We start from the raw sequence: 11717 nt of genomic DNA, 5'->3' as shown, positions 1-11717 counted from the left end.
GCAGCCGGCAGCTGGCCCAGGAGTCGGCGGAGGCGCGGCAGAGCGCTGCCGCCGCGGAGCGGGCGGCGGCGGCGGAGCGGGGCGCTGCCGCGGAGCGCGCAGGCGAGATTGAGGCACGCTGGGGGGAGGCGGAGAGGGCACTGGCGGGGGTGCTCAAGGCCGCCAACGCCGGCATCCGGGCGGCGGCCAGCGGGCGGGAGGAGGCGCGGGCGCTGGCAGAGGCGCGGGGCGGCGAGAACGCGGCGGCCGGCGGCGACCGCAAGCTGCGGCAGTCGGGCGGGCGCCAGTGGCGGTGACGGCGCGGCGCCCTGGCGCTGCCGCGCCCCCCAGGTCGCGCCCCCGATGCCCGCGCCCCCGATGCCCGCGCATGCACCGCGCGGTGCCTGCCCGCTGGCAGGTGCCGTGCGGTGCACACACCAGCACTTTGCCGTCAACGTGCTCATGGTTGCCTTGCGCACAAACATGTTACAAGTTTTTCCAAGGCTGCCCAGCCACACATTGTGGCACGCATGGCAGCCGGCGCCGCCGCTGGCAGCCAGTCACTTGACGGCCTCGTAGATGCTGAGCAGCATGCCGGCATCCAGCTCCGCCAGCGGCGAGTCCGCCGCCGTCACCTCCCCGCCCTCCAGCTTGCGCCGCTGCACCTCCAGTACAGCAGACTCCACGCTGTGCTCAGCCAGCAGCCGCACCACACGCGTAGGCCTGGTCTGCGGGGCAGCAGGCAGGCAGCAGGCAGGCAGCAGGGCAGCAGGATGAGGGGGCGAGCCGGCGGCGGCGTGAGAAACGAAGCAGCCACGCCCTGCAAGCGCCCGTGCGGACGCCACCACAAGGCCCGCTGGCTGGCTGTGCCCGGAGGCGCAGCAAACCCCCCACGTTCACACACATAATCACGAGGGTTAGGGGAACACACACACACACACACGGCACGGGCGCACCTGCCCCAGTCGCCAGATGCGTGCGGCTGCCTGCGCCTCCAGCCCCGGGTTGAGGCACGGCTCCAGCAAAAAGGCGGTGGTGGCGGCGGTCAGCGTCAGGCCCGCGGCGCCGCCCGCTGTGCTCATCACAACCTGCGGCAGGCGCAGGCGCAGGCCAGGCAGGCAGGCGGCAGCGGTGGGGAGGCGGCTTGGCGGCAGCAGCAGAGCTGCGGGTCGAGGGCGCCGCCCGCTGCCTGGGACCCGCACGGCGGCAGCACGCAGGCAGGGCAGCCGAGCTCTGCAGTCGCAGCAGCAGCAGCAGCAGCAGCGGGCGCAGCCGCAGCAGGCGCCGAAGCATCAGGGGCAGCAGCCGCAGCGGGCGCAGCAGGGCGGGCTCACCGTCAACACGGCGCAGGCGGGGTCGTGCAGGAAAGCGTGCAGGGCTGCCTCTCTCTCCCCAGGGCTGGCGCCCGCCAGCGTGGCGTGGCCCACGCCGTTGGCGCGCAGCGCGTCGCCCACCAGGCGCAGCAGGCGGCCCCAGGAGGACAGCACCACGGCCTTGGCCCCCGGGTCTGCCGCACGCAGTGCGGCCAGCTCTGCAAGCAGCGCAGACACCTGCGGACGGCGGCGGCGGCGGCGGCGGCAGGGAGTCAAGCGCGGCGGAGCGGGTTTCTGGCCTGCCTCCCGCCTGCCCGCACCGCACCGAAGAGACGCACGCACACATTACCAGGCCGCCGCCCCTCCCATCCACCCCCGTCCACCATCCGCCATCCCACATCCACCACCGCAGCGCCCGCCTTCACACGCACGAGCGCACGCCCCACCCACGCCCACGCCGCCGCTGCCGCCCACCTTGGCGCCGTAGTCTGCGTTGGTGCCCGCCGCCGCCGCCGCCTGCGCCGCGCGGTTGAGCGCCGCCTCCTCCTCGCTGGCCGCATCAAACAGGTCGGCCTCGCACAGCGGCGTGCGGCAGATGGGGCACAGGCGCGTGCCCTGGGCCAGCACCTCTCGTATGCAGGGAGGGCAGTAGTGGTGGCCGCAGGAGGTGATGGTACGGGTGGACAAGTCATCCAGGCAGATGGGGCAGGAGGTGAGGTCAGTCTGCTCGGCAGCGGGGCCCTGCACGCCGCCGCCGGCCTCCTCCTCGCCGGCCGCCGCCTTGCCCTTGTCGGCCGCCAGCAGTGCGGCCTCTTTGTTGATCATGTGGCGCAGGTGGTGCCACGCCTCGCTGCATTCCTTCTCTGCAGGGGCGGGAGGAGCGGCAGGCGGGTGGCGCAGAGGCAGGGGGAGGCGCGGGGGCCCTGCGGCAGCCTCGCTGCCTGCAGCAGGCACACGCGCGGCAGGCAGCGCCAGGCAGCAGGCCGCCAGGCACCGCCGGGCCAGCAGCAGCAGCAGCAGCAGCAGCAGCAGCAGCAGCAGCAGGAGCAGGAGCAGGAGCAGGAGCAGGAGCAGCGGTGGCGGCCAGGCCATTAGCGGGAGGCGGCAGCGGCCCCAGCAGGGGCGGGCCCCACGCTGCGCGCCTGCTGTGGTCACCGCCGCCCTGGCTGACTTGTGTGGGTCCCTCCTGGCCAGCACCTCGTTGTATGTGCGCAGCACGACCTTGGCATTCAGCAGCTGCTCCTCAGCCTCTGCACGCAGGCGGCCAAGGGGCAGGCATGCCTGGGTGGGCGTGCGCACGCGAGCGCGCCTTTGGCGGCGGCGGGGCACAGCGAATGCTGGCTGGGGCGGCGGCGGGGCGCAGCGGCGCCTCGGTGGCTCCCAAGCCGCGGCAGGCAGCGGCTCTGCCACCACCACACCCACCCACCCACCACCCACCCACCCTCTATGTCGATGGGAACCTCAGCTTCGGTGTCGTCTGCATCAATGCCCGCCCTGCGCCGGCTGCGGCGCATCTGCGGGGGCGCGGCGGGGGCGGGGGCAGGGCGGCACGAAGGCGGGCTTTGATCGCAGCTCGACGCCGGGCACATGCCTGGCCGGCCTTGTGCTCCGGGGGGCTGGCCTTGTGCCCCCGCCCAACCTAACAGCCCCCTGCCCCCTCCCCTCCCCACCGTCCCACAAGCTCACCAGCCTGCCGTCTGCCACCCCGTCCTCCCGCAGGCGCAGCTCCTGGCGCAGCGACTCCAGCGCCGCCTGCCGCTCCTCCAGCTGCACCACAGGCAGGAGGCGGCACCGCAGCAGCGCGGGGGTGTGTCGACTTGCGATGGCGGCCACACGCCAGGCCCCGCATCATACATTCACGAGCTGGCATGCCATGATGTGGCATGGTCTGCGAGACGCGCACACACACACACGCACACACACACAGCACAGCCGCGCACCTGCACCCTCAGCGCCGCCCTGTCTGGCTTCTTGGCGGCGGCGGCAGCTTCTGATGCCGCGCCGGCAGGCGCCTCGCCGCCCCGTCGCGCACGCTTGGCGGGCGGCGGCGCCGCCGCGGGCGCCGCGAGCTTGGCCCTGCCCTTGGGGCGCGCCCCGCTGGCGCACTGGCGCAGCATGTGGCAGTACAGCTCCTGGCAGTCCAGCTCCAGCTTCCTCCAGGACCGGTACCGCGCCGCCGCATCCTTCTCCTCCTGCGCGCACAGGCAGGGCACCAGCGGCCAGCAGGGCAGAGGGAGGGGCAGCGTGGGAGGTTGGGTGCTGAGCCGCGCGCTGCAATACCCACAGCCGCTGCTGTCGTCAGGCGCGGAAGGCGTGTGCTGTGGGGCAGGACGGAGCGGACATGGGGGAAAGGACAGGGCTGCCGCCACGCCGCACCTGCGTCTGCTGCTTCTCCACCTTTCCCTGCGCCTGCTGCCCCGCCTCCTCCTCAGCCTGCATCCGCTCCGCCAGCTGGCGATCGCCCGCCTCCGTGTCAGCTGCCGCCGCCGCCCCACCGGCCTGCTGCTCCGGCTGCTGCTCCGGCTGCTGCTGCTCCGGCTGCTGCTGCTGCTGCTGCTTGCCACGCGCCGCTCCCATCGGCGCCTTGCCCTTGTCATTCGCTGCCACCGCCTGCTGGCTGCCGCCACCCGCCGCCTGCGGGCTGTCGTTGGCTGAAGGGTGCGCAGCAGCAGGTCCTGCGCGCGACCCCGAGGCCGCTCCTGCGCCCGCCACTGCCGCCGCCGCCGCCGCCGCCGCCGAGGTGCCAGGCTGGCCCGCGCCTGCCGCCGCCTCGCCCGCCGCCTGCAGTGCCGCCGCATCCACCTCGCCGTGCACTCCCCGCGTGTGGCTGGCGGCGTGGCGGATGTCGGGGCTGCCCGCCGCCGCCTGGTTGGCACGGATGAGCTCCAGCAGCGGGTGCAGGCTCTCCTCTGCAGCCACACAGGGACCGGCAGGACGTGCGGGCAGGTGGGTGGGTGGCTGGAGGCAGGGGCACACTCGCGAGCCTCACAGCAGCGCGAGCGGCAGGCCAGCGGCTGCACGGCGGCCGAGGCAGGCAGCCATCTGAACAGCACTACGCCCCACTGTCCCGCGCGACGGCAGGAAGCAGCCAGGTAGGGTGCGGTGTGATGAACAGAGGGGATCTGCGCAGCGCATGCGTGGCGGCCGCCTGTCTCGCCTGGGTGGCTGCCCACGCCGCCCGCCACGGCCGCCGCAATGAGGCGCGCGTCCAGCAGGCGCCGCGCAGCCTGGTCCCACTCCCCATACGCCTTCACCACCAGCGAGGCCATGATCTCCCGCATGCTCCGCCGCTCCTTGCCCAGCACATCGTCGGTGCGCCGCACAATCTGCGGGGAGGGAGGGAGGGAGGGAGGGAGGCGAGGCCCCGGCGGGCAGCGGCGGGCAGCGGGGGCTTAGGAGGGCGTGCGCTGCTGGGGGGCTCGAGGCAGCCAGCACTGCCACAGCAGGGAGGCGGGAGGTGAAGGGGGTAGGGCAGCCGGCGGGCTGGGCGGCAGGCTTGGGGGTGAGCGCCCAAACCTGCGGGTGGCAGCAGCTCTGCCGCAGCGCCGTCAGCGCCGCCTGCGCTCGGCCCACCACCTTGGAGCCGACACGGCCGCGGCTGGCCTGCAGGGCACGCGGCGCAGGCGGGGGTACAGTGCAGGCGCGTCCAGACCACGGGATACAGCGGCTGCCTGGCTGGCTGCACGCGCTCGAGCCAGTCCAGCCCCAGCCAGCCACCCAGCCCCCACCTCGCAGCCGCCAGGCGGCGCGCCACTCACCGCCGCCGCCGCGCCCTGGTGCTGCGCCAGCTGGTAGACGGCATCCACAAACGCGCGCTTGCTCTGCTCGTAGCACAGACGCTCCACAGGCGACAGCGCCACCCACCTGTCCTCCCGCGTGCAGGGGGGCAGCTGCAGCTCGTGCGCTGCACAGGGGCAGGCGGCGGGGTGGGGGAGGGGTGGCGGCAGAGTGCTGTATGTGTGTGTGTGTGTGTGTGCGCGCGCGTGCCAACAGCAGGCAGGTGGGCAGGTGAAAGAGCCGAGCGGGAGGGCGGTGCAGGGGGCCGAGACGCGCGGGCGGGCGGCGTTTTGGGGACCCGCCGCGTGCACGCCCTGGCCCCCAGCGCCCCGCCGCCCCACCCACTCACCCACGTCTGCCTTGGAGCGGCGCAGCATGACGCCGCGCAGCAGGGAGCGCAGGCTGAGCAGGCCGCCCGCGCTCTGCTGCTCGTACAGGTGCTGCAGCAGGCCGCGCCAGACGGTGGAGTGGTGGAAGGGCTCATAGGCCAGGAATTCCAGCAGGCCTGCGGGGGGCGGGGCAGAGGGCCGGGGCACAGGGGCACGGGTGCAGGGGCGCAGGGTGAGGGAGGGCAAGGGGCATGCCGGGCGGCGGCGAGGGGTGCGAGGAGGCGGGCGAGGCTGTCGCGCGGCCGGGGCCGTGCGGCGCCTGGGGCGCGTGGACGCAGGAGGCGCAGGCGCGGGGCGCGGCCTGCAGCCCACCCTTGATCTCGTCCAGCCTGGCGGTGATGGGCGTGCCGGTGACAACCCAGGCGTGCCTGCGCCACAGGCTGCTGGCCATGACCGCCGCCACGCTGCTGCTGTTGGCCACCAGCTGGGCCTCATCCAGCACCACCCGCCAGAAGCCGTACTGGCCGAAGAGCGAGGCGTGGCCGCCGCCCGTGGCGTGCATCTGGTCTCGCAGCTGCTCGTAGCTCAGCAGCACCACATCCGCCTCGTGCGCCGCCATCAGGGAGCCGTCCGGGGCGCGGCACCAGATGGGGCGCACAGGGGCGCCACGGGCCAGGTCCACCTGCTCGGTGGGGGCGGGGCGGGGCGGGGGTGTGGGGCAGCAGCAGGTGCGGCGGGCTCACGGCGGAGAGGGCAGCGGCAGGCCTGGGCAAGCCCGGGGCATCCGCGGCTGTGCCTGCGAGGCCCGCGGCTCTGCTAGACCCAACCCGGCCTCCTCCAGCGCACCGATCCGCCCGCCATGGCCACCCGCCGGCTGCGCCGCGTGGCGCCGCCATCTCCCGCCTCCTCCGGCATCACGGCGGCCGCTGCGGCGGCGGCGACGGCGGCGCCGGGGGGCACATAACGGCACCACTTGAGCTGCCCCGGCTGCACGTGCCGCTCAATCTCCTCCGCCCACTGCAGCAGGCAGGCAGGCAGGCAGGCAGGCGGCGGCAGGGGCTAGTCCACTTCAGTCCTGCTCATGGCGGGCTTCCCTCCACCTGCGGATGTGTGCAAGTGCGCATGCAGACGCCTGCACCGAAGCAGTCATAGCAAGCGCCCAGGCTCCTTCCAAGGCCCCAGCCGCTCGCCTGCCCCAGCAGGTTGGCGGGCACCACGATGAGGGAGCAGCGGATGGGCACGGGGTCGGAGTCGGCGGTCGCCTGCAGCCCGTCCAGCCTACTGACTGCCCACCCCTTGGGCGCGGGGTTGCTCAGCACCAGCGACAGAGTCTGCAGGGTCTTGCCCTGCAGCGCCGGCGGCAGAAAAGTGGCGCCGTCGAGGCAGGCGGGGAAGAGAGCAGGCAGCAGACAACAAAAAAAAAGAAAAAAACATAACCGGGCGCCCTTGTGCGGCAGCCTGGAGCTGCTGCGGCTGGCAGGCGCCACGCACCAGCCCCATCTCGTCAACCAGGAAGCCGCCACAGGTGCCGCCGACGGGCGCGGAGTAGAAGTTGGGCGACAGGACGTGGGGGCGCAGGCGGTGCATGTACAGGAGCTGGCCGTCCTGGGTGTGCAGCTGCAGCCAGCAGGGGTGCAGGTGCAGCTGGCCGCGGCCCAGCGCGTCGCCCTGCAGCCGGCGCGCGGCGGAGGGCGGCGGCGGGTGAGGGCCAGAGCAGGCGAGGTGCGGCAGGCGAGGTGCGGCGAGTCAGAGTTCGCATCACGCCAAAGCAGGCAGCTGGTGATGCAGGGGAGCCAGGCAGCTGGCCGTGAGCACAGCTGGCCCTGAACCTGCTCCTCGCGCCACTCATCCCCACCCCCGGCCCCCCACCTTTGCCTCCCGGTCCAGCATCCATTGCAGCCCCGTGAGCTGGTACTGCTTGGGCTGGGTGGCCAGGCCGCGCGGCGCCTTCATGGCGTGCAGGCCGCTGCGCTTGTGCGCCACTGCGCCAGCGCAGGGTGGGCACAGCAGAGGCGGGGTCATGTCGTACCGGCAGCGCCAGCAGGGCTGGCCAGGCCGCCCGGGCAGCCGACACAGCACAGCGCACCGCAGGGCAAGCACGGCCGGGGGGAAGCGCGCAGCCCACAGCGCACGCACCCGAGTCCAGCAGCGCCTGGACGTCAAACAGGCGCCGCCGGTTGGGCGCCGCCGCCACCTGGCGCCACTCCTGCGGCGCCACGCCTCCCAGGTTGAGCAGCCCGTCGGCGTCGGGCCCCAGCCCCAGCCCGCGCCCAAAGCGCAGCAGCGCGGCAACCACCTTGCCCAGCGCGCCGCCGACCTTGGTCCATCGCGACTTCTGCGGCGGCGGAAGAGGAGGGGTGGAGGGGGCCCAGCGGCGGCACAGCAACGGTCGGGGAGGAGGGGAGGTGGCAGGGGGAGAGGAGGAGGCACAGCAGGCTGCGGCGCGTCAGCTGGCGAGCCGTCGCTGTGCAGACGTTCGCAGAAAGGGCCAGCAGCAGCGTGCGGCGGCGCCTCGCCTGCGCGCCTCCCCGCCTGCCGCCGCCCTTGCCCTGCTCCATGTGCTCGCTCAGGTCACCATCCTCCTCATCCCACCACAGCTGGTGCCGCACCACATCAGTCACAACCACGTCCAGCTGCACAGCACGCGGCATCAGACCCGCGGCCGGCGGCATGCTTTGGCCGCCGCCGCCGCTGGGGCCTGCGCTGCCTGCGGCCTCGGAGGTCGGCGCCGCCGCCGCCGGCACGGGGGCTGCCCTGGCGCCGCGCTTGGGGGCTCTCGTACCCCCTGCTGCTGCTGCTGCTGCCGCTGCTGCGGGCTGTGGCGGCGCAGGAGCCGGTGGCTGAGAGGGGCCCCTGCTCCTGCTGCGGCCTTGGCCCCTGCCGCCATCACCAGCCGGCCGCTCCGCAGGAGGCGAGTGCTCCTCAGCCGCCTGTTCCTGCTGCTGGCCGGCAGCGGGCTGCCCCGCCTGCTCCTGCTGCGGCGGCGGCGCCGGGCCTTGCGCCTGCTCTTGCTGCTGCTGCCCCCGCTGCTGCTCCTCAGGCTGCTGGCCAGCCACCAGGCGGCACCGTATCTCCACAACGCCCGCCGTCTCCAGCACCCACAGCGAGTACAGCAGCTCTGCAGCAGGAGGCAGGGCGGCCGCTCAGGGTGTGGAAGGGGAGCGGGATCCAGAGCGGTGACGCCCAGCAGCAGGCGGTGGCGGCCTTCCGGCTGAAGCGGAAGGCTGAGACAAGAGGCACCGCCTGAGCGCCCCTGGGTGCCCACCCAGAGCCTCCCTGCCGGCCCACCTGACACCCACGAATGTTCCTCCCGCACACACGCCACCGCCTCCTCCCCCCGCTCGCTGCTCCTGTACAGCGCCAGGCGTGCCCAGGGCTCCAGCATGTTTGGTGGGTAGCCCTCGCCAGCCAGCTCAGACAGCGGGACCGCGTCCGCTGCAGGCCGTGGCAGGCGGGCAGGCGCAGGGTGGCAGGGGCGGGCTATGATGAGGGAGGCAGGGCGAGCGGGCATGTGGCGAGGCAAGAGGAGTGACGTGGCACCTGCCGCCTGCCGCATGCACCGGGCGGCACAGGCGCGGCAGCCCGCAGGCGCACAGGCGCATGGATGGCACGGAGCGGGAGCACGGACGGCACAGACGCCCCGGCCGCAGCCACACCCACCCACCCGTCTTCCAGAAGGGGGTGAAGTAGCCGGGGTAGGGCGGCCCTATGAAGTTGTGGAACAGCTTGGACTTGCCTCCCCACTCCAGCTCGCTCCAGTGCCTCTTGCCCTGCGCACACGCCGGGGACGGGAATGGGGCAAGGTGGGTGCCCAGGGGATGGAGCAGCAGGCAGCAGGCAGCTGCCGTGCGGCTGGAACCCAGCCCCAGTGGGCCCGCCGCCACACACACACACACACACACACACACCATCGCCACATCGGCCTCGCGGCCCCGCCCTCTCCCCACCTGCACCGCCTTGAGCAAGGCCTCATTCAGTGCGGCCAGCGGCACCTGCACGGCACCCAGGTGCAGCGGGAAGCGCGGGCCGCACCCCGGCCCCGGCCTGGCCACGCGCGGCACTTCCTCCAGGCTCGCTGTGAACAGCCGCCCTTCGCGGCGCAGCTGCGGCAGCGGCAGCAGCCCCGGCCGCATGGGCTGCCTGGCCGGCGCCGCCGCGGCCGCGGAGGGGCCGGCGCCGCCGCTGCCGCCGCCGCCCTGCTGCCGCATCGCCTCGCCCTGCGCCCACTCTGCCGCTGCAGCGTTGAGATCTGGCAGCGAGCCTGTGACCCTGGGTCCCAGCCGGGGGCTGGCTGCAGGTTCAGGCACCACCAGGACAGGGCAAGCGCTCAGCAAAGGCACAAGCTGGCTGCCAGGGCACCGCACAGGCAGCCGGGTGGCAGGCATGTGTGGCAGCTGGCGCCCGCCGCCACCTGGCAGATCCTCAGACTCCTCCTCAGACTCCTCCTCGCCGCCATAGCTGCCCAGGCTGTACTCGCTCAACTCATCGGAGCTCTCCCCGCCTCCGAACAGCCTGCCGCCCACCACCTGAGCCAGCAGCTGGGCGATGGCCCCAGCCGCCGCGGCGCCGCCGCCCCGGCCGCCGACCCTGCCAAACCCGGCGCCCCGCTGCGGGCTGCGCACGAGGCCGCGGCCGCCGCGGTCGCCCCGTGCCCCGGCAGCAGAGGGGGCGGCGCCGGCTGCGCCTGCCGAGGTCCGCTCCCCGCCGCGGCCCGGCGGATGCGCCTCGCCGCGATGCGAGCCGCGGCGGCGGCCGCCTGTTCTGATGCGGCCCTGCGGGGGGCGCGACTCCTCCTCCTCCTGCTGCTGCTGCTGCTGCTGCTCCGCTTCCTCCTCGTCCTCTTCATCCTCCTCCTCGCTGCAACCACAAGCACCGGGGCTCATCAGCCCCTTGTTGAAACACACCATCATGACAACGGCGAGTGTCGGTGCAATCCCTCCCTCGGCAACTTCCCGGCTGCTCCATTCCATTCCCCGGGTGTGCCCACCTGTCCTCCAGGTCTCCGCTGTCGCTGATGGTGATGGCGTCATTGCCGCCACCGCCGCCGCGACCGCCGGCGCGAACAGCGCCGTCCGCTGGCCCTGCCGCCGAAGGGTTGTCGAAATAGAGATCTGCCGCAGCTGCCACGCTGCCCGTACGCAGCAGCAGTCGCTGTGCCTGCTGCTGAGTGATGCTGTCGCCCAGCAGAGCGCGCAGCTCAGACCTGCACTGATGAGGAGGCAGCATGTTGGCGGCGTCGGGTGGGCGGGGCGGCGGCAGGGCGGCGGCGGCGGGCTGGCAGGCGGGCCACGGCACAGGCAGGCAGCGCATACCAGGCACTCCCCGACTCCCACGCGTGCCTGGGCGATAGTGGGGCGCTGCTGGTGCCCGCTGGATTGGCGAAGTGCAAAGCTATTGCTGTGTCCAGGTCCCCCCCTGCCTCTCCCAGCAGCTGGGAGGCCCGCGTGGAGCTCACAGCCAGCATGTCCATCAGATGCTGAGCCTGCCGGTCCGCCATCTCCTCGGAGGACCGATCAGCACACGGGCAAGGCAATCCCAGCGGACTCACAGGCCTCACAGGCCGCGGTGGGCTTGCATTTGATCAAGCCAGATTGGCCTCCAGGTGATAAATGTTGGACTTGGCTCTCCCGCTGCGGCCACGCTGTGGGCGGTGAATGTGTTGCCCGCTGATGTGGCACCTCCCCCGATTCGTCTGGCTCATCAGGCACGCTCTCTCCCGCGATCCCTCCCTTTCCTTCGCCTTTCAGAGTCTCTAAGGCTTCTATTTCTCCCCTCCCGCACCCCGCAGCTGCCGCAAATTTAAAATTATGAACCAACCTGTCATCCTTTATGCCTTAGAACGGCGCCAAAACGGCGCCAAGAATGTGTTTCTCACTAAGTCAGATGTAGAGGGCATCATCCGGATCAAGCAGGGCGACCAGCAGGCGCCCTCAGGCCGGCGGCGGCGGGGTGCGGGAGGGGGGGCGGCAGTGCAGGGCGGCACCAAGAACTACAGCAAGAAGGTGCTGCAGTTCTTCCAGGTGCTGAAGGGCGCTGGCGGTCAGGACATCCTGTGCCGCTGCGTCAAGCGCAGCGGAGAGTGGCGGTGGTGCCCCGTGGTGCCGCTCGAGGAGCTGCCCCGAGTGATCAAGGAGCACCACGAGCGGGCGACTGGCTTCAGCGGTGTGGAGAAGCTGTACACACATGTGAGTGATACAAGGGGTGCAATGCTGCCGCCAGACCAACTGGAGAGTGCTCTGCATCAGGCAGCAACCGGATGCATCGCAGCAAGCACGGGGGGTGCGGCACGGCCAAGGTGGCGCTGCCCTCCTCTCCATCT

General features: G+C 72.7%; 2 protein-coding genes across 2 annotated transcripts in view; one reads left to right on the top strand and one right to left on the bottom strand.

Annotated features, from left to right (window-relative positions):
* Nucleotides 1–539: 539 nt before the first annotated feature.
* On the bottom strand, nt 540–10895 carry CHLNCDRAFT_137960 (hypothetical protein; the record flags this gene model as incomplete). Its single annotated transcript, XM_005851178.1, has 26 exons — nt 540–707; nt 936–1067; nt 1314–1529; nt 1743–2155; nt 2426–2542; nt 2734–2806; nt 2979–3059; nt 3233–3484; nt 3669–4199; nt 4466–4618; nt 4809–4895; nt 5051–5196; nt 5419–5574; nt 5771–6080; nt 6245–6415; nt 6613–6744; nt 6890–7066; nt 7268–7380; nt 7535–7733; nt 7873–8516; nt 8687–8833; nt 9063–9168; nt 9346–9689; nt 9810–10255; nt 10386–10601; nt 10711–10895. 26 exons carry the CDS (start codon nt 10893–10895, stop codon nt 540–542), a joined length of 5715 nt encoding a protein of 1904 aa, XP_005851240.1.
* A 310-nt stretch (nt 10896–11205) lies between these two features.
* Nucleotides 11206–11717, top strand: part of CHLNCDRAFT_137959 (hypothetical protein) — a gene marked incomplete at both ends in the record, with an annotated part of 2891 nt that continues 2379 nt past the window's right edge. Inside the window, one exon of the mRNA XM_005851466.1 lies at nt 11206–11583. Coding sequence (XP_005851528.1) covers nt 11206–11583 — 378 coding nt within the window. The remainder of the gene's footprint in view (nt 11584–11717) is intronic.

This window comes from Chlorella variabilis (assembly GCF_000147415.1).
Source record: "Chlorella variabilis unplaced genomic scaffold CHLNCscaffold_2, whole genome shotgun sequence".
Classification (NCBI taxonomy): domain Eukaryota; kingdom Viridiplantae; phylum Chlorophyta; class Trebouxiophyceae; order Chlorellales; family Chlorellaceae; genus Chlorella; species Chlorella variabilis.
The sequence above is the reverse complement of the archived record's forward strand: the minus strand, read 5'-3'. Positions and strand labels throughout refer to the sequence as shown.